The sequence below is a fragment of the Xenopus laevis genome, chromosome 8S (assembly GCF_017654675.1).
Source record: "Xenopus laevis strain J_2021 chromosome 8S, Xenopus_laevis_v10.1, whole genome shotgun sequence".
NCBI classification, from domain to species: Eukaryota; Metazoa; Chordata; class Amphibia; order Anura; family Pipidae; genus Xenopus; species Xenopus laevis.
Window position 1 is genome coordinate 57,347,166 of NC_054386.1, and position 19,073 is coordinate 57,366,238.

Consider the following 19,073-nt stretch of genomic DNA (forward strand, 5'->3'; position numbering starts at 1 on the left):
TCAGAGTGGAATCTGAATCAGTTGATGTTGATTGGGGCAGGTCTTGTGGCTGGAACACAGACAGAGTCTCTTTCTGCTGCTGCTTCTTTCCCCTGCTGGGAAGAAATTACATTAACAACTCCCACTGCAAATACAGTAGGTCTTATTTATAAACAATGGGCAAATATTTGCTGTTCAACCTGCAGCTGGCTGAAAAAAAGCTAATCACTGGTTGGTTGCTATGTGTTACTGCTCATGTGTAAATTAGCCCAGTGTTTAAAAATGAGTCCCACTATCTCTTATAGGGGAAATATACCCTGGTAAGTATTAGGCTTTTATTGAATGTATTTTCTGTAAAAATTTAAGTGAACCATATTAGCAAAGTTAGCATTATGTATCTGCATATTTCATATGAGATATATCCATATTTAATCATTACAATGTCAATATGTTAATTATATTAATATCAGTAGGTTATCCTGGTCCAGCAGATCAGCAAATGCCTGTTATGTTCTCCAACAATGATTCAGACCTAGTAGCTATTTCTGAAAATAACCTCTATTGCTATTGGTAAGAGGGGGGCAATATATGTGAACTATATCTTTATATGATGTACCAGTACGATCTCCTCTTCAGCCTGTGTATTCCTCATCATAACTATAGATACCCATCCCTTTCCTGAACTTCAAATAATCACCTCCCTTTATCAAATTGCAGTGAGATTTCCCACTGGGAGGATACAGCAGCCAACATATCCCACATTGTATTGATCACACAGTGCCCCTGTAGATCCTTTTATCCTACACAGGTATTCCTAAACACGTATCTAGCAGTCCCCCAGTCAGGAGTTTTCAATTGCCACAGATTTCCAGAAATTACATAACTAAGCTCCAATTATAACAAATGAAATCACCATTTATAAGGATATAATTTACAGGATATTCATGGCTCTTGTGTATTATATTTTAATAGCTTTCATACACTTTCAGTTTTTGATGTTTCTGTTCCTTTAAGTGGAGCCTTGATCCATGAAATTCATAAAGCTCATTGAGTGTGTAAATACTATAAAAAATTGATGCTCAGCTATGAAATGAGATGTTTTACATTGAGCTTTCTCACATGGCTCCAGCAGATGGCAGTGTTACAACAGTCTTACTGCAAGCTAAAACCTAGCAGCTAAAGCTAATACCAAAGTTAATGCCTAGAAGCACACTGCGAGATGTAAATATGGTTGCCACCTTCTGTCCCGTGGAAATCCGGACAGGGGGTGGAGCAGAAATGTAAGGGGGGCAGAGGCATGAGGTTGTGGGGGCGAGTCATGGTGTATTGGGCGAAGCTATGACGTGATGATCGGTGATCGCCACGTCAATCATAGGAAATCATGCCCGGTTTTCCTAACTTGGAAAACCGGACAGGGTACAACCATAGATGTAAAAGAGAACATACAATATTGCTATATAGCTCCTTCCCAGAGAGTGTAAAGCTCATGGTTGGAAGATGGGAACCTGGTCTCTAACTCTCTGGCTTGTAGAAGCAACTTATCTTTTGAGCTCAGGTACATATTAAGGGACAATGAACTCTGTTCTTGGAACATCAGTGAAACTGGACTATGAGGATCTAAGCCTGAAGTCTAGTTAGGGTGAGATTAGGACTGAACATTGATTTACTATTTTGAATTTTCAAGAAACCATCGCAATTTCACTTGTTGAAGCACTGCCTGCTATTTCTAGCCATTCTTTACATTCCTAGAACTTACTATAACAAATAGGTAGTGTCACGATCGCAGCCCGGAGCAGGTCCAAGAGCTCCGGGCGGCGCGTCCCTCCTTGCCGGCGTCGCTTCCAAAATGGCGGCGCCCATGGCCGCCACGTGGGTAGCGGCGCCGGCGCGATGACGTCAGTGCGCCGACGTCGGCGCAAGGGCGTCAATGACGTCACAATGGCGCCAAATTCAAAATAAAAACGCCAACTAGACGCCAGAATGGCGCCCAAGTATAGGACTACTTTCCCTATAGTATCCTGGGTTTCCTGTGAAGCTTTATTGCTATATCTTGTTCCTGATTTATATTCTGACCCTTTGCCTGGACTTTGGACTTTGCTGATATCTGCCTGCCTGTGAACTTTTGCCTGGATCTCGACTACTCTTTTGATTAACCCTTTGGACACCGCGAACTTGCTCCCTCAAGAGGGCTTCCTCCTCGATCCTGACAACCTCCCTGGTGGGAGCATCCCGGCTCCCTGACATTATACTTGGGCCATGGATCCTACTGAGGAAGCTACGCCTGATGTCGGACGAGCGCTCCGCGGACTGGCGTCCCGCATGCAGGAATATGAAGCCCAGCAGTACCACATAGGACAGGCACTCGATACCCTTCTCTCCCGAGTGCCTCCAGCGCCTCCTGCTTCCCAAGTGGCTGCAAATCCTCCCATGGCGGACGTCTCGTCTAGCACAGGTTTCTCGTCTGGTGAGCCTCGTATTCTGCCTCCTCCTCGCTTCAGTGGGGACCAACAGGCCTGCAGAGGTTTCGCTACACAGTGCCAGATCCAGTTCGAATTTCAACCCTCGCACTTCCCCAATGAACGTTCCAAGGTGGGGTATGTGATGTCTCATTTGGTGGGCAAACCGCTTGAGTGGGCAACATCTCTTTGGGAGAAGAATTCTCCACTGACTTTTGATGCCAAGGCGTTTCTTCAAGCGTTTCGTACGGTGTTTGATGCCCCGGGTCGGGTCACAAATGCTCCTTCTCGCCTTCTGCAACTCCGTCAGGGAAACCGCAGTGTCAGTGACTATGCTATTGACTTTAGAACTTTGATGGCTGAGACTTCCTGGAATGACGATGCCTATAAGGCCGTATTCTATCAAGGTCTGTCTATTCGCATTAAAGATGATCTTATCTCCAGGGAGTTCCCTGATCTGCTGGAAGACCTGATTGAACTATCCATTAAGGTGGACACTCGTCTTAGAGAGCATCAAGTAGAGAGGGAGCATTGTAAACGATTTCAACCCGTGTTGGCACCTCGCTTCCAGAGACCTCTCTTGCAAACTCCAGCTGCTCAAGCCTCTCCTTCTCCTCCGGAGGAACCGATGCAAGTTGGAAGGGCTCGTCTCTCCGAACAAGAACAAGACGAATGGCTGGCTTATGTCTGTATTGTGGCGGACAGTCTCATTTTGCAAACTCTTGTCCGGTGAAGCCCACGAGTTCTGTTCCCCGAGGTATTTCCAGGGTAACTCATGTAGGGGGCACTACTCCGAAGTCTCAAGAGAACTCTCACAGGTTTCTCCTTCCTTTACAGATTCGCCTAGCCACTAAGACCATTGTCGGCTCCGCTTTCATTGACTCTGGAGCTGCTGGGAACTTCATGGATGCTCTTTTCGCCAAACACATGGAAGTTCCCTTATTCCCATTGTCCACTCCGCTTCGTGTCACTGCCATTGACGACAGACCCCTGGTGGCTGAATTTATCTCCATGACGACTGGTGAATTGCCTGTGCAGGTTGGGACGCTGCATAAAGAAAGACTTTCGTTCCTAATTATTTCCTGTCCATCAGTTCCAGTCGTTTTGGGTCTCCCTTGGCTACGCCTGCATAATCCCACCATTGATTGGTCCGCAGGACAGATTTCCCGTTGGAGCCCATTTTGCCAGAAGCATTGTCTTCCTGCTGAACCCCTCCAGAGGGTGAATATCTCTATGTCTGATCTGAAGACTCTACCCTCCTTTTACAGGGAGTTCTCTGATGTATTCTGTAAGAAGTCTGCAGAATTCCTTCCTCCACATCGACAATACGATTGTCCTGTCGATCTTCTGCCTGGAACCATGCCCCCTAGAGGTCGTACTTATCCTCTCTCTCCAGCGGAAACCACTGCCATGAAGCAATATATCCAAGAGAATCTCCAGCGGGGGTTTATTCGCCCTTCTACTTCTCCTGCCGGGGCTGGATTCTTCTTCGTGGAAAAGAAGGATGGAGGTCTACGTCCCTGCATTGACTACCGGGGTCTTAATAAAATCACCGTTAAGAACCGGTATCCCTTGCCCCTGATTGCTGAACTCTTTGACCAACTGAAGGGGGCTAAAATCTTCACTAAGTTGGATCTCCGTGGGGCGTATAACCTTATCCGCATCCGGGAAGGTGACGAATGGAAGACAGCATTCAACACTCGGGATGGGCACTACGAGTACCTCATAATGCCCTTTGGTCTCTGCAATGCCCCCGCTGTCTTTCAAGAATTCGTGAACGACATTTTCCGGGATCTCTTGGGAAAATTTGTGGTCGTGTACCTAGATGACATCTTGATTTTCTCCAAGGAACTTGCGAGCCATCGCTCTCAGGTGAAGGAAGTACTCTCTCGTTTGAGGAAGAACTCTCTCTTTGCCAAACTGGAGAAATGTGTGTTTGAAGTGTCCAAGATCCCTTTTCTGGGCTATATCATCTCCCCAGAGGGTTTCGAGATGGATCCTGTGAAAGTGTCTGCAATCCAAGAGTGGCCTCTACCCCTAAGTACTAAGGCAATCCAGAGATTCATTGGTTTTGCTAACTACTATCGGCAATTCATTAAGGGATTCTCTTCTCGTATTGCTCCAATCCTTGCTCTCATCCGAAAAGGGGGTAAACCCAGCTCTTGGCCCCCACCTGCTGTTGAAGCTTTTCAATCCTTGAAGGATGCCTTCACTTCTGCTTCGGTTCTCCGCCATCCTGATCCAGAGTTACCTTTCTTCATCGAGGTGGATGCTTCTGAAGTTGGAGCCGGAGCTATCTTGTCCCAAAGACATCCCTCTGATGGGAAGCTGCATCCATGTGGGTATTTCTCTAAGAAGTTCTCTCCTGCGGAGCAAAATTATGATGTAGGAAATCGAGAACTCCTGGCGGGTTAAGCTTGCCTTAGAAGAGTGGCGTCACCTCCTTGAAGGTTCCTTGATCCCAGTCACGATCTACACAGATCATAAGAATCTTGAATTCATCCAATCTCTCAAGAGGCTGAATCCCAGACAAGCAAGGTGGTCTCTCTTCTTCTCTCGATTTAACTTCGTCTTGACTTTTCGCCCTGGCTCCAAGAATCGGAAGGCCGATGCTCTGTCTCGAAGTTTCACTCCGGTGGATCGTACTCCTGAAAGACTAGAGCCTATTATTCCTCCTGTCAAGATCATCGCTTCCTTGTACCCTCAATTCGCTGATCAAATCCTGGCTGGTCAATCTTCTGCTCCTCCTGATACCCCCATTGGGATGGCGTTTGTCCCCTCCGAGTTACGTCTGCCCATTCTTCAACAGACTCACTGTTCCAAGCAAGCTGGACATCCCGGTCCAGAAAAGACTCTTGAACTCCTTCGACGTTTAGTCTGGTGGCCGACTATCCGAAAAGATGTCAAAGACTTTGTTTCTGCCTGTACTGTTTGTGCCACTTCCAAGTCCAGCCATTCTCGCCCCAGTGGGTTACTACAGCCGTTGCCTGTTCCCTCTCGTCATTTGGCAATGGACTTCATTGTTGAACTTCCTCCCTCCTGTGGGAACACCGTAATTTGGGTTGTCATTGACCGCTTCAGCAAGATGGCCCACTTCATCCCTCTACGGAAGCTTCCATCTGCAGTGGAGTTGTCACAGTTGTTCATCCAGTTCATTTTTCGCCTGCATGGCTTCCCAACTGAGATCGTTTCTGACAGAGGGTCTCAATTCACGGCTAAATTCTGGCGTTCCCTGTGCAAAGATCTAGGTATTAATCTTCAGTTCTCCTCAGTTTATCATCCCCAGACTAATGGAGCGGCTGAGCGAGTGAACCAAGCCTTGGAACAGTTCTTGAGGAACCACGTTTCCCTTTGTCAAGATGATTGGTCTGATCTCCTCCCGTGGGCGGAATTTGCTCATAACAATGCCTGCCACGCTTCCACTGGAAGGTCCCCATTTATGTCTGTGTATGGTCTACATCCTCTAGCCTTCCCACAAGACTTTGTGTTGTCTGATGTTCCGGCCGCTGATGACCATGCAGCCCACATGTCTGCTATTTGGGCTGCAACCAAGTCAAACCTGGAGAAGAGTGCTCTGGTTCACAAGTCGTTTGCAGATCGTAGACGTAGACCCTCTCCTCCCTACAAGGTCGGTGATAAAGTCTGGTTGTCTTCCAGGAACATTCGGTTGAAGGTACCATCTCCTAAGTTGGGTCCGAGGTTCGTAGGTCCATTTCCCATTTTGGAGGTGATCAATCCTGTGGCTGTCAGACTTCAGCTTCCCCCTGAGATGCGAATTCCCAACGTGTTTCATGTCTCCTTGGTGAAACCCGCCACCTCCAACCGCTTTTCCGTGGTCCAGCCTTCCCCTCCTACTATCTCTGTGGATGGCCAACAAGAATATGAGGTGGAGAAGATCCTTGACTCCAGGATCTCCAGGGGCTCTCTTCAGTACCTCATCAAGTGGAAAGGCTTCGGCCCTGAAGAATGCTCCTGGGAAGGATGCTCTGATGTCCATGCTCCTCGTCTGGTGAGGGAGTTCCACTCCAAATTTCCCCAGAAGCCAAGTCCTGGTGGTCCGGAGGCCCCCCGTGAGGGGGGGGTACTGTCACGATCGCCGCCCGGAGCAGGTCCAAGAGCTCCGGGCGGCGCGTCCCTCCTTGCCGGCGTCGCTTCCAAAATGGCGGCGCCCATGGCCGCCACGTGGGTAGCGGCGCCGGCGCGATGACGTCAGCGCGCCGACGTCGGCGCAAGGGCGTCAATGACGTCACAATGGCGCCAAAATAAAAACGCCAACTAGACGCCAGAATGGCGCCCAAGTATAGGACTACTTTCCCTATAGTATCCTGGGTTTCCTGTGAAGCTTTATTGCTATATCTTGTTCCTGATTTATATTCTGACCCTTTGCCTGAACTTTGGACTTTGCTGATATCTGCCTGCCTGTGAACTTTTGCCTGGATCTCGACTACTCTTTTGATTAACCCTTTGGACACCGCGAACTTGCTCCCTCAAGAGGGCTTCCTCCTCGATCCTGACAACCTCCCTGGTGGGAGCATCCCGGCTCCCTGACAGGTAGTCCTGACAGACTTTACTTCATTGTCCCTCTAGGGCAGAACAGGTTTACTGAGCCTTGTTAATTCCAAGCTTCCTGGACACATCCAGCTGAGTTAGCAGACGAAGGTCAAAAAGGGAGAGCCACCTTTTTGCAGTCATTATATTGAAATGTTACAGGAGGTGGTCACTATCTCTAAGAACCAATAACAAGGACCTGTAAATAAAGGAAATTAAGTACATGGGCTTCTGCGCAGTCACTAAGGAAAATATTAGGGATTAAAGACATAGGGACTATTAATCCTATATGTCCCTACATGTGTTACAATTTATTTAAATTGCACAAAATTAAACTCAAAGATAATCCTCTGGATTTCTGAAATTATAAACATGTTGGCCAAATTTATTTGGGGAATCATGTATAGGTAAGGGAAAGTCTTTGTACAGCATTAATCAAGGGCTCAATAAACAAAAAATATCATTAATTACCATTAAGTAACAAAAAAATTATTTATTAGTTAGTTATGATGGCTGTGCATAAAGGGATGCCGCATCATTACACAGTGAATGGTTACACAATGGTTTTCATGGACTTGAAAAATATTTTAATATGTATTAAAGCATTAGTGTATACAATAGAGAAGTCAGAGTTCCAAGACCTACCTGCACTGTTGGCTCAGCTCAATCTAGTCAGTGACTGATTCAGGGTTCATAAAGCTTTACTAAAATTAATGTGAACTAGGCGTCGGATGGAATACACCCTCAGGTACCAAGAGAGCTTAGTTCAGTTTTAGACCAGCCTCTATTTCTGATTTTCTCTGATTTTTGTTCATCTGGTATGGTACCTATGGAATGGAGGAAAGATGATGTAATTCCAATATTTTAAAAGGATTACAATCTCAGCCTGGCAATAATAGGCCAGTAAATTTGACATCCGTGGTGGGAAAACTATTTGAAGGCTTGTTAAGGGATCACATTTAAAATGTTGTCCTGGTGAATGGCATTAGAACAGCAATCAGCATGGCTTTATGAAGGATAAGTCATATCAGACAAATTTGATGCTGGGCAGTGGGGGAGCAGTACATGTGATTGGATTTTGCCAAAGAGCTTGATACAATGCCCCACAGATGACTGCTTTCTAAACTAAGGGTTGTTTGTACATGGATAGGAAACTGGCTACATGATTGGGTACAGAAGGTGGTTGTTAATGGTACATTTTCTACTTGAAATAAGGTTCTTAGTGGGGTTCCCTCAGGGCTTAGTATTGAGTCCTCTTTTATTTAACTTGTTCATTAATGACTTAGGGGAGGGTATTGCAAGTAATGTATAAGTGTTTGCAGATGACACAAAACTATGCAGCCCAATTAATTCTATCCAGGATGTGTTATCCTTGCAGCAGGATCTGAACAAACTAGCAATTTGGCAACTAAGTGGCAAATGAGATTTAGGGGCACATTTACTAAGCTCGAGTGAAGGATTCGAAGTTATAAAACCTTCCCCATAAGCTTTCTAAGCTTTTTTTGATCAAAGCAAAATCCTTCGATCGATGGATCGTTCGATTCAAAGGATTTAATCGTTCATTCAAACGATTTTTCCTTAGAAGTATTTGTGGTAAATACTTTGATTTCAATGTTCGAAGTCAAAGGATTTTACTTCGATGGTCGAATATCGAGGGTTAATTAACCCTCGATATTTGACCCTTAGTAAATGTGCCCCTTAATGTCTATAAATGTAAAGGGATTCAACTTGGATGTAAAAATATGCAAGCCACTTATACAGCACTAGGCAAATCCATAATGGAAAAGGACCTTGGAGTCCTTGTAGATAGGCCCCATCTAGAATACCCCGTACAGTTTTGGTCTCCGGTGCTCAAACTGGACATTATTTAATCAGAGAGGGTCCAGAGAAGGGCAACTAAGTTGGTAAAAGTTATTGAAAATCTTAGCTATGAGGAAAGACTGGACAAGTTGGGACTGTTCACACTGGAGAAGAGGTGCTTGAGGGGTGATAAGATAACTATGTATAAATATATAAGAATAATCTTTCAGATACTTTATTTACCAGTACCTGACAAATGGGCAGCCATTCTGATTAGAAGAAAGGAGGTTCTGGCTAAATATTCGGAAGGGTTTTTTTTTACAGTGAGAGCTGTGAAGATGTGAAATTCTCTCCCTGAATCAGTTGTATAGGCTGATACATTAGATAGCTTTAAAAAGGGTTTGGATGGCTTTTTAGCAAGTGAGGGAATACAGGGTTATGGAAAATAGCTTATAGTACAAGTTGATCTAGGGACTAGTCCGATTGCCCTCTTGGAGTCAGGAAGGAATTTTCCCTTCTCTGCTGGAAATTGGAAATGCTTCAAACTGTTTTTTTTTTGCCCTCCTCTGGATCAACTAGCAGTAAGGTTGGTTATATGTAGACCTAAAGGTTTGAACTCGATGGACGTGTGTCTTTTTTCAACCTTACTTAATATTAACTATTAGGCCTTGAGACTATATAAGAATTGCATTTTAGGCAGGAATAATTACAATACATTTAATATGGCGCTGGCAGCACTTTTTTGTTTCATTTTATTGACACCTTTGCCAAAGCAAAAGAACAGTTAATTTGCACATCTACCTGGTGCTTTCTTCATATTTCTGCAGACTTCCCCAAACATCTGCAAACAATTAGCACAATGACTTTATATACAATGTCTTTTTTTATTAATGTTATTAGAAGAACAGTTTTAACATAGTATCACTACATTACGCTCCTCATTGTCAGACTAGGTTAATTTGTTATATCAAGGTATTCATTACATAATATCAGGTTTATCCAGACAAAATGCATTACATTAGCAGTTTAAAAATAGCTTGACCAAAAATTCCCATGTAAATAACCAACAACAAAAAAAAGAATTCCCGGCAGAAATAACATGTTTACTGTTTGTATTGAAAACTAAAAGTAAATGGAAACCATGCTAATATGTAGGAGCTGTTTTATGGGAAAATTGCAGACAGACAGAGCACATTGCAAGGAAATGTTTATATTACTGATCTAACAGGGAATGCCTATTGTGTGCAATTACTCAGGTACCCAGGTGAGGAAATAGAGGTAGACTTCCTTGTAGGAGGATTGTCCCCCCCTCCGTGACTCTCCTGTCATGTATATAAAGAGCTGAGACAGGTTTCCTTCCGGCACTGTTGTGCTCCTTACCGCAGAGGCACCTTTGTGTTTGCAGCTCTCCATGAAGTAATGGCTAAGAAGGTGGCAGTGATCCTTGCTGGCTGCGGGGTTTATGATGGCAGTGAGATTCATGAGTCGGCAGCTGTATATGTTCATCTCAGCAGAGCTGGAGCTCAGGTAACAGGTTCTTTACAAACTAAGCCTTCTTACTGTTAGGCACTGCTGTTATACAATGCCCCAAGATCTTAATTTGTACTGGCTGTGTGTACTTTATTATATCTTTATCCTTATTTAGTATACTAACTACTCCCTGCTAAGATATCGTTCAAGCACAGATAGTCCCTTCCTTACAAGCTAAATACTGGGTGCCTGTGCTTTATCTTGTGATTCTGTTCCAATCCTCTTTTTAGGGGCTGTGCGTACCTTTCAATTTTGTTCATGCCATTCAGACTAAAACAGCATGCACTGAATTATGCATATGTACATTGTGTCTAATGTAGGCGTACCCATACTTCATCAGTGCAGGGTCTACCTTTAGTGATATTGTTCCATTATTCTCTACATCCATAAAAGCCTTTTTTTAGCATTCTGTTCTATGGAAGATATTACTTAAATATTGATTTATGAGAAAATGTATATTGTTATATTTAAACATATATTACTTATGTAACCTTAACATAGTAAATATCTGAAGAAAAGCATGAAACAGGCAAGCTGTTTGTTGACAGTGTCTTGAGATCTACTGATCACCAGCTAAAGGTCTACTGGTAGATCCAATCAACCTTTTGGGCACCCCTGATATAATGTGACAATATGAATTGCTTTATAGCATGCCTAGGCACCCAGAGCTTTGAAACATAAATCTGATTGGTTGATATGGGTAAGCAGACCTGTTGAAAAGAGCAGTTATTATCCCTTACAGTGCTACACAATATGTTGGCGCTATATAAATACATGTTAATAATAATAATAATCCCTAAAATGCCCTGTCCCAGACTAATGAATGCAGTGCTGTTCTTTACATATGCAATGGTCAGACACAGTATGAATTTATATTATAATACTATTTGATGCCTCCCATCCAAAGCTTTATATTGTCATGCCAGTTCTACCCTAAAAACAATCACAGTCATTTTATTACAGTGTTTTTATTGGCATAATTATTGCAAAAGCCTCTTAGTTAATAACTGTTGCCAGTTAGCGTCCCTGGCACATAATCCAGCAATTCTGTATTTGTTTCCTGGAAGTCAAGTGTAATTGTTCAAATTTGTAGCACAACCGCACCCACTAACTATTAAAGGAACAGTTGCGTTTTTTATCGGGACAATGAACCGTTACAGTTATTTTGAATCAGCTTGTTGTCTTTATTTACTATGGATTATTGTACCAGTGCCAAATAGCAATTTGCAATAAGTTAGTCAGGTGTTGGCCAGTATTAATTATTTACAGTTTCACTTTAACAAGTCCCATAGAGATGTGTACCTGATACAAGACACAGACTACATTTGTTACAGAGTAAAGTAAAGTATTTGTCTGGGACTCTTGCTCCATAACCTGCACACCATCTGAAAATGATTCACCCCTAGAGCTCACAATTATATATATTTGTAGCTAAGGAAAAGCAGTGTATGCAGTAAAAACCTTTTAGGTCCCTGTCTTTGGGGAAAATCAATGGCAAATCTAGAAATGATTGGAAACACAAAAACCTCAGCAAGAGACCTGTTTCACATACATAATGTTTCAAACATAATACATTTTTACATTATTCTGGGCTCCGGCAGACCCTGTATATGCATGGGCCTCCTAACAACCACATGGTCTGCACCCCTATTTCTTTTAGAAGAATCCAAACAAATTGACATTGCACATCAGTTATGAACATCTCAGGCCTCTGTACTCCTGGACCCCTTGTCATAAACTTGAGCTGAAGTTTTTGCATTCCAGTATCTAGAAAGCAAATTTCCCCAATTTTTTTAATTTCTAACATTTGTATTAAATTGCTCCAGTACAGATACTCATAGCAACCGATCTGTTTATTGAGCACATCCTAATAGGTTGCAGTTACAAATAACCTGATTTTGGGCTGAGCCCTTCTAACCCCATTTTGGGGGTTAATAGCAGCTGCAAACAGCTCTGAGCTATACCGACATAGGTAAGATGAGATACCTTCTGCTACTTCTCTGCTGATACAGCATGAACATAGAAATAGGCACAGATGTCTGTATTCAGTCTTTATAAACCTGCCAGTTTGCATTACTCTGTGCTGTTGGGTTAACAAAGCAATTTTTCGCTCCAAACAAAGAGCAGATGCATGTAGTGAATCACACCAAAGGGCAGCCCACAGAAGAGACACGCAATGTGCTTGAGGAAAGCGCACGGATCGCAAGAGGGAACATCAAAGACCTCAAAGAGCTTGATGTTAATGAATATGACGCAGTCATTATACCAGGTAACAGATTTGTCTGGGTCTATACACAAAGTAAATTATAGTAGAAATCATTAAACAATGTGGGGTTTGATTATTTATCATTTTTCCAACTATTTTTAGGTGGCTTTGGAGTTGCCAAAAACCTGTCCACCTGGGCTGTGAAAGGAAAGGACTGTACAGTTGAAAAAGATGTTGAAGCCATTATCAAAGGATTCCATGGAGTCAAGAAACCAATCGGTTTATGCTGTATCTCCCCCGTATTGGCAGCAAAACTATTTCCTGGATGTGAACTGACTGTTGGCTGTGATACTGAGTGTGAAAAGTATGTCCCGCCTTTGGTAGCACTCTTAAAACTCAATATAAAACCATAACTATTTTGGATGAATGTCTTTAAAAAAATAAACTTCTTCCTAAATTTGCTCAATGTTGAACAGACATTCAGGGACTTGTGTATCTGGAATAGAGAGAGAACTGCATACCTGGATCATCAGCAGTTACGGTATCACTGGCTGAATAAATACCCAAGATCAGAGACTAAACTAGATTAAGCCAGTGTTTTGCCTAAAGATCCCCAAAAAAACACTTCTACAAACCCATTATAACACCTGGGGCATTCCATACAAATTCCAAATCCCAGGTAGTTACATGGCAAAAATTGCAACACAATTTTGCCCTATGCTTTTGCTATATTGCACTCTTGAATTAGAGGACAACTACTTTAGTAAAGATTAACCTGTATATCAATTTCAATATAACATACCCAGTGTAGTGTGTAATCATATTTTATAAGTTCCTTGCAAAGACCTTATTCCCATTGCCTATGTCCCTAAAACTGGAAATACAGGAACATTGTAACAATGGAAACTTTTTCTCTAAGTAGAAATGAGATGTTGCCATTGTCCCTAAACTTCCATTTGTTTGTTCTATAGGTGGCCATATGCAGGCACAGCAGCTGCCATTAAAGAGCTCGGCTGCAAACATGTCAACAAGCAAGTGAATGAAGTTCATGTGGATGCAAAGAACAAATTGGTCACCACGAGCGCCTTTATGTGTAACAGTCCAGTTCATGAGATTTATGACGGAATTGGTGAAATGGTAAAATACGTTTTAATAAATTAATAACAATGTTCATGAGGATTATTTAAAATGTGTATTTACTGTACTGTATATATCATACAATAAATTACATTCTTTCAGCAGAATATTTTTTGTGTGTTTGAGTTTTCACTTGATCCTTACACAGATTCTAATAAAAGATAATAAAAGATATCACTGACAACAGTACTCAGATAATACCTGATGGCACTATGATGGGATTTGGAGCTTATTTAGAGTTTGGATTTAGAATTTACAAACATTAAAGGCACACCACAGTAACACTGCTAAGCACAAAACATGTTGATAATTTACTGATCCCTGTGAAAATATGCCCCATAGCAATCAATCAATAAATCTCTTTGATCCATCTATTGCAGGTATAATATGATAAAAACAAATGTCTGATTGGGTAGATACTGTATATAAACTTCTGCCTGTTGCTGGCTGGGCTCTTGTCCAACTTAAACTGGACAAGAGACTTAAAGGTATAGGAATACCAAAAAATGAAAGTCTTTTAAAGTAATGATAATATAATTTACTATTGCTCTGCACTGGTAAAACTGGTGTGTTTGCTTCAGAAACACTACGCTACTCGTGTAGCCATGAGGGCAGCCATTCAAAGTTCAAAAAGGAGAAAAGGCACAGGATACACAACAGATAAGCTCTGTAGTATACAATGGGATTCTTCAGAATTTATATGTTCTTCTTCTGTGTATCCTGTGCTTGAATGACTGCTTTATATATATATATATATATATAATATATATATATATATATATATATATATATATATACCAGTGCAGGGCAACAGTACATTATGCTATCAATCCTTTAAATCACTAATGTTTGGGTGTTACTGTTCCTTTAAGTTATATGTTTTAGGATGCACTGTCATTAAAATCATTAATACACAAGAGGTTTTCAGATAATTTGAGTTCCACCTAAAAAGATTTAAAACATTTTGCCTTCCAAATGTCATTTAGTCTCAACAACATTACAGATTTACAAATATGATTTCCTTAATCATTATCAAAAGGTGGCGGACAAGGAGCATCAATATAAAAACACATAAATACAAAAATAGAGTGTTATAGCTTGCCCTATTGTGGCTAATCTATTGGCAATAAACTGCTTCAGTAGGTTTCCTTCTCCTTTAAAATATATTATATATTTTTAAATCATTTATTAGCCTCCAAATTGTTAATGGGAGCCCTGAGCAGACCTGAGTTTTTTGCTTCATGGTGTCTGATTTATAAATGTACCTTTAAAATAAATGAATGCACAGAGTGCTATTCTAAGAACGTTTGTAGTTTACATACATACATATTTTTACATTTTACATTAAGTTTTTTTTTTTTTAATGAGATTCCAAAATGTAAGGAAAAATGCACTGCTAGTATATTAGAATACATCGCTCTTTGGAAGAAGCCAGACGGTGAAACATGTCAGCGGTGAAAGAGGAGTGTGGAAGCAGCAGCCGGAGTCCCGAGACACGTGTGCTGATACAAGAGAGATGCTAATAGACTCGGATCACCAGACGGATGCGCTGCAATGTTCTTAAAGGAAAACTATACCCCCCAAACAATGTAGGTCTCTATTAAAAGATACTGAGTAAAACAGCTCATGTGTAAAACCCTGCTTCATGTAAATGAACCATTATCATAATAATATACTTTTTTAGTAGTATGTGCCATTGGGTAATCATAAATAGAAAATTGCCATTTTAAAAAATATGGGCCGCCCCCTAAGATCGTACAATTCACTGTGCACACATACAAACCACATGTAAGGTCACATGAGCCAGAGTTCTGCCTTTTGCTTCCTCACTTCTTCCTGTTACAGTTAGGGGCAGATTTACTAAGGGTCGAATATCGAGGGTTAATTAACCCTCGATATTCGACTAGGAACTAAAATCGTTCGACTTCGAATATCGAAGTCGAACGATTTAGCGCTAATCCTACGATCGAACGATCGAAGGATTATCCTTCGATCAAAAAAACGCTGGCAAGCCTATGGGGACCTTCCCCATAGGCTAACATTGACTTCGGTAGCTTTTAGCTGCCGAAGTAGGGGGTCGAAGTTTTTCTTAAAGAGACAGTACTTCGATTATCGAATGGTCGAATAGTCGAACGATTTTTAGTTCGAATCGTTCGATTCGAAGTAGTAGTCGAAGGTCGAAGTAGCCCATTCGATGGTCGAAGTAGCCATAAAAACACTTAGAAATTCGAAGTTTTTTTAATTCGAATCCTTCACTCGAGCTTTGTAAATGTGCCCCTTAGTGTTGTAGTTTTTCTGGTCAGGTGATCTCTGAGGCAGCACAGATAGAGTCACGAAATGGTGGTTCAAGGCAAGAGATGTAAAAGGGCAATATTTATGTAAATATATATTCCAGTTTGGTAAGATTCTTTAATATGTCATTCAATTTGATATAAACTATCTGTTGCTTAAGTATTCATTTTGGGGGTATAGTTTTCCTTTAAAGCAATTTTAAAGAAGAAAGTTTGATACAAGAAGATTATAAGTGAACCAGGACACCTACCAATCTTAAAGCCTTTCTTTAACTTACTTCTTGTAAGTATGATCACCTGCTAAACTCACTAGGATATCAGATTGGGCTCTTGTGGAACTAGACACCACGGGTGCAATTTCTTCTTTTCAATACCCTTTGTTTATAGGGGATTGTATGCCACAGAATGCATATGTATTAAGGTGGCAAGCAACAAAAAATGTGGGTGTGAACTTAGCATTTAAAACAACTTTTAGAGTATTTGTGGACATTTTACTCATAAGTACTACACTATATTATTTGTGTTTTTTTCCCCCCTCAATGGTTTTTATCTTTGAGGTATACAGCAATCCTATCTTGAAAAGATACTTTTTGTAACAACAGCACCACCTGTATAACTTACAGTACTAATGATGTGCTGGATGAATAAAGTATTCTTAGCTTTTGTCCTAAACTATCACAGTTTTCTCAAATCCCCTTCTTTGATCTGTTATTGATATTTTATTGATATTATACACAAGAAGCCTGCACTCCAGTGTTGCAGTACAAGAGCAGATTCTTTGTGTATGCAAAATATGTTCTGGGCTGAGGATCCCTTTAAAATCACAGTATCAGGCCTCAGTAGTTGGTTCGTCAAGTAATAGCCTCCCCTAAGCCTCTCACTGGGAACTCAATGCCCTATTGAGGTGCAGAGAACAACAAAAAGTTTGTTATACACTTGTAGGCACTTAACTAACAACCGAGGGAGGGAATCAGAAGGGAAGAGACAAAATCATAAACAAAGTCAGGCACAGGTCAAATCTGGAGTCAGCAGCAGACAAGTAGAATCCAAGGGGAAGTAAGGAACAAGCCAATAGTCAAAACCAGTAATCCGAAACTTAATCAGAACGCTCAGTGTCAATCAGAAGGCGATCACCTCGCACTGGATTGAGGGGTCCAGCGTCTATTTACGAAATGAACGTATGCGTGAAAATGTGAACGCAAGGCACAACGTACGCACCAAATTTACCGCACATGTGTGAATGATGCTGATCAGCACTAGCACCGCCGGAGGACTGCCACAGTAATAAAGCAAAACTTTTTTTGTAATTGTATTTTTTTATTTTGTTAGGAGGGAACTAGTGCAACTTACATAAATATAGTATCAGGCAATTAACTTTGTAAAAAAGCAGGAAAAGAAAATAATTCTGAATTCTAAATTAAAATAATTTTTTTTTTGCACAATAATTTTATACTGTCCCTGACCACATATAGAAACATATAGTTTATACGTATATTTGAGGGAAAAAAACACTATATAAAATTAATTCTGAAAAGCTACACTTCTTTTTCAATTGATTCCATAGTATCATTGCTTATACCCACCGCTTGCAGGAGATCCACCAGTTCTGTGCTGCAACACTTAAATATATGGGCTAGTATATGAAAGAGTGTTGGTAGCCATTTGGTAGATGACAACACCCAATGACCACCAATCTGCTGCTGACATAAAAGGGGTTTAAAAAAAGTGACAAGAGGGGTTTAGGTGACAGAGAGTGTATTAGTGACATGGGGGGTATAAGTGACATAGAGGGTGCTAAGATGACATAGAGGGTGTATAATTGACATAGAGGGTGTATAAGTGACATAGAGGGCGTATGAGTGACATAGAGGGTGTATAAGTGACAAAGAGGATGTTTAGGTGACATAGAGTGTGCATAGGTGACATAGAAGGTGTATAAGTGACATAGAGGGTATTTAAGTGACATAGAGGGTGTTTAGGTGACATAGAGGGTGTTAAGATGACAAAGAGGGTGACAAAGAGTTGGGCAGATATGAGGCTACATACTCAGAATTAATGCCACGAGAGGCACCTAATAGGGTGGGGCTGATGATTTCTGGCTGGGGGTGTTAATGTGTACAGTAAGAAGATGGCATGGTGTCACTGTGGTAGGTGCATTTATTGTTGATGAAGAGAGGAAAGGAATATGGTGCCATTTTTAAGGGCGGAAGCTCAGGTACGTTACACATTTATAGCTCCCCAAACTGGAAAATCACTGGAAACAAAGGAAAGGGTTAGTTTAGGATATGAGCTGATGAATGCAATTATGTGGGGGATAATGGAGTAGGGATGGTAAAAGGTGGAACGGCATTACTGCTACTTGAAATGAATGGCAAACCTACACAATGCGAGTAGGAGAGTTGCAACGGATTGCATCTGGGTGCAGTACAGGAGCTTGAGGGATTAGGAACACTTGTATTCATGGACGCAGTCTAGAATTCTAGTGCCTTCCTGAAGAGACAAGGTATGAAAATCTTTCCTCTAAGCCACTTTCTTGTCCTGCTGCTGATTGTGCTGGGCTTCTTATTGCTGCCGTTCCATTTTCTATGGAAATCCTTAGGTCTGGTACATCACAAGTTGTTCCAGAAAAGGTTATAAGGTTATCTTGGATACCACCCCCCTTGTATGCTGCTACCTCAATTACATTTGTTAACCTAGCCTTGCCCCTAAATGTAGCCACCCCTTAAGCAGCCCATTGTTTGCAAACAAAACCCCCCAGACCGGTAATATTGACTGATTCCACCCATAGTCCTTATGGAGCTTCATTTGTATGACTATTTTAGAGCTTCCAAGACAGAAATAGAGTATTGGCAGTGAAATATAACAATGGGTTTATCCCCTTCTTCTAGTACCAAAAAAGGGACTGTAACTTTCTAAGACAAAAATGACACCTTTTTAATTAAATCTTTTGCTTTAAACATGCCACTCTATCTTGCATGTCTCTCCCTTCCATGCTTTTGATTAGCTGTCACCCCCATCCAGCTGGCAAAAGTGCAATTGTACCCCCTCACCTGACACTTGGGGGCTCCAATCTGCTGTACAAGGCAGGGGCAGCAATGCATTTGCAGTATTGTGTTTATGAGGCAG

General features: G+C 41.6%; 1 protein-coding gene across 2 annotated transcripts; it reads left to right on the plus strand.

Moving 5' to 3' along the window:
* The first annotated feature begins 9,797 nt into the window (after positions 1 to 9,797).
* gatd3ala.S (glutamine amidotransferase like class 1 domain containing 3A-like gene a S homeolog) lies at positions 9,798 to 13,763 on the plus strand. 2 transcript variants are annotated; one of them, XM_018233833.2, is made up of 4 exons: positions 9,798 to 10,310; positions 12,441 to 12,582; positions 12,682 to 12,883; positions 13,491 to 13,763. In XM_018233833.2, the coding sequence occupies exons 1-4, from the start codon at positions 10,203 to 10,205 to the stop codon at positions 13,678 to 13,680; spliced, it is 642 nt and encodes a 213-aa protein (XP_018089322.1). In that variant the 5' UTR covers positions 9,798 to 10,202; the 3' UTR covers positions 13,681 to 13,763. The 2 variants fall into 2 exon arrangements, with proteins under 2 accessions (XP_018089322.1, XP_018089321.1); XM_018233832.2 differs by having other exon boundaries at positions 9,804 to 10,310; positions 12,438 to 12,582.
* The last annotated feature ends 5,310 nt before the right edge of the window (positions 13,764 to 19,073 follow it).

Coding starts and splice junctions, on each gene's coding strand:
- gatd3ala.S (XM_018233832.2), top strand. CDS start 10,203: ATGGCTAAGAAGGTGGCAGTGATCCTTGCTGGCTGCGGGGTTTATGAT. Junction 12,583..12,681: donor TGACGCAGTCATTATACCAG/GTAACAGATTTG, acceptor AACTATTTTTAG/GTGGCTTTGGAGTTGCCAAA. Junction 12,884..13,490: donor TGTGATACTGAGTGTGAAAA/GTATGTCCCGCC, acceptor TTTGTTCTATAG/GTGGCCATATGCAGGCACAG.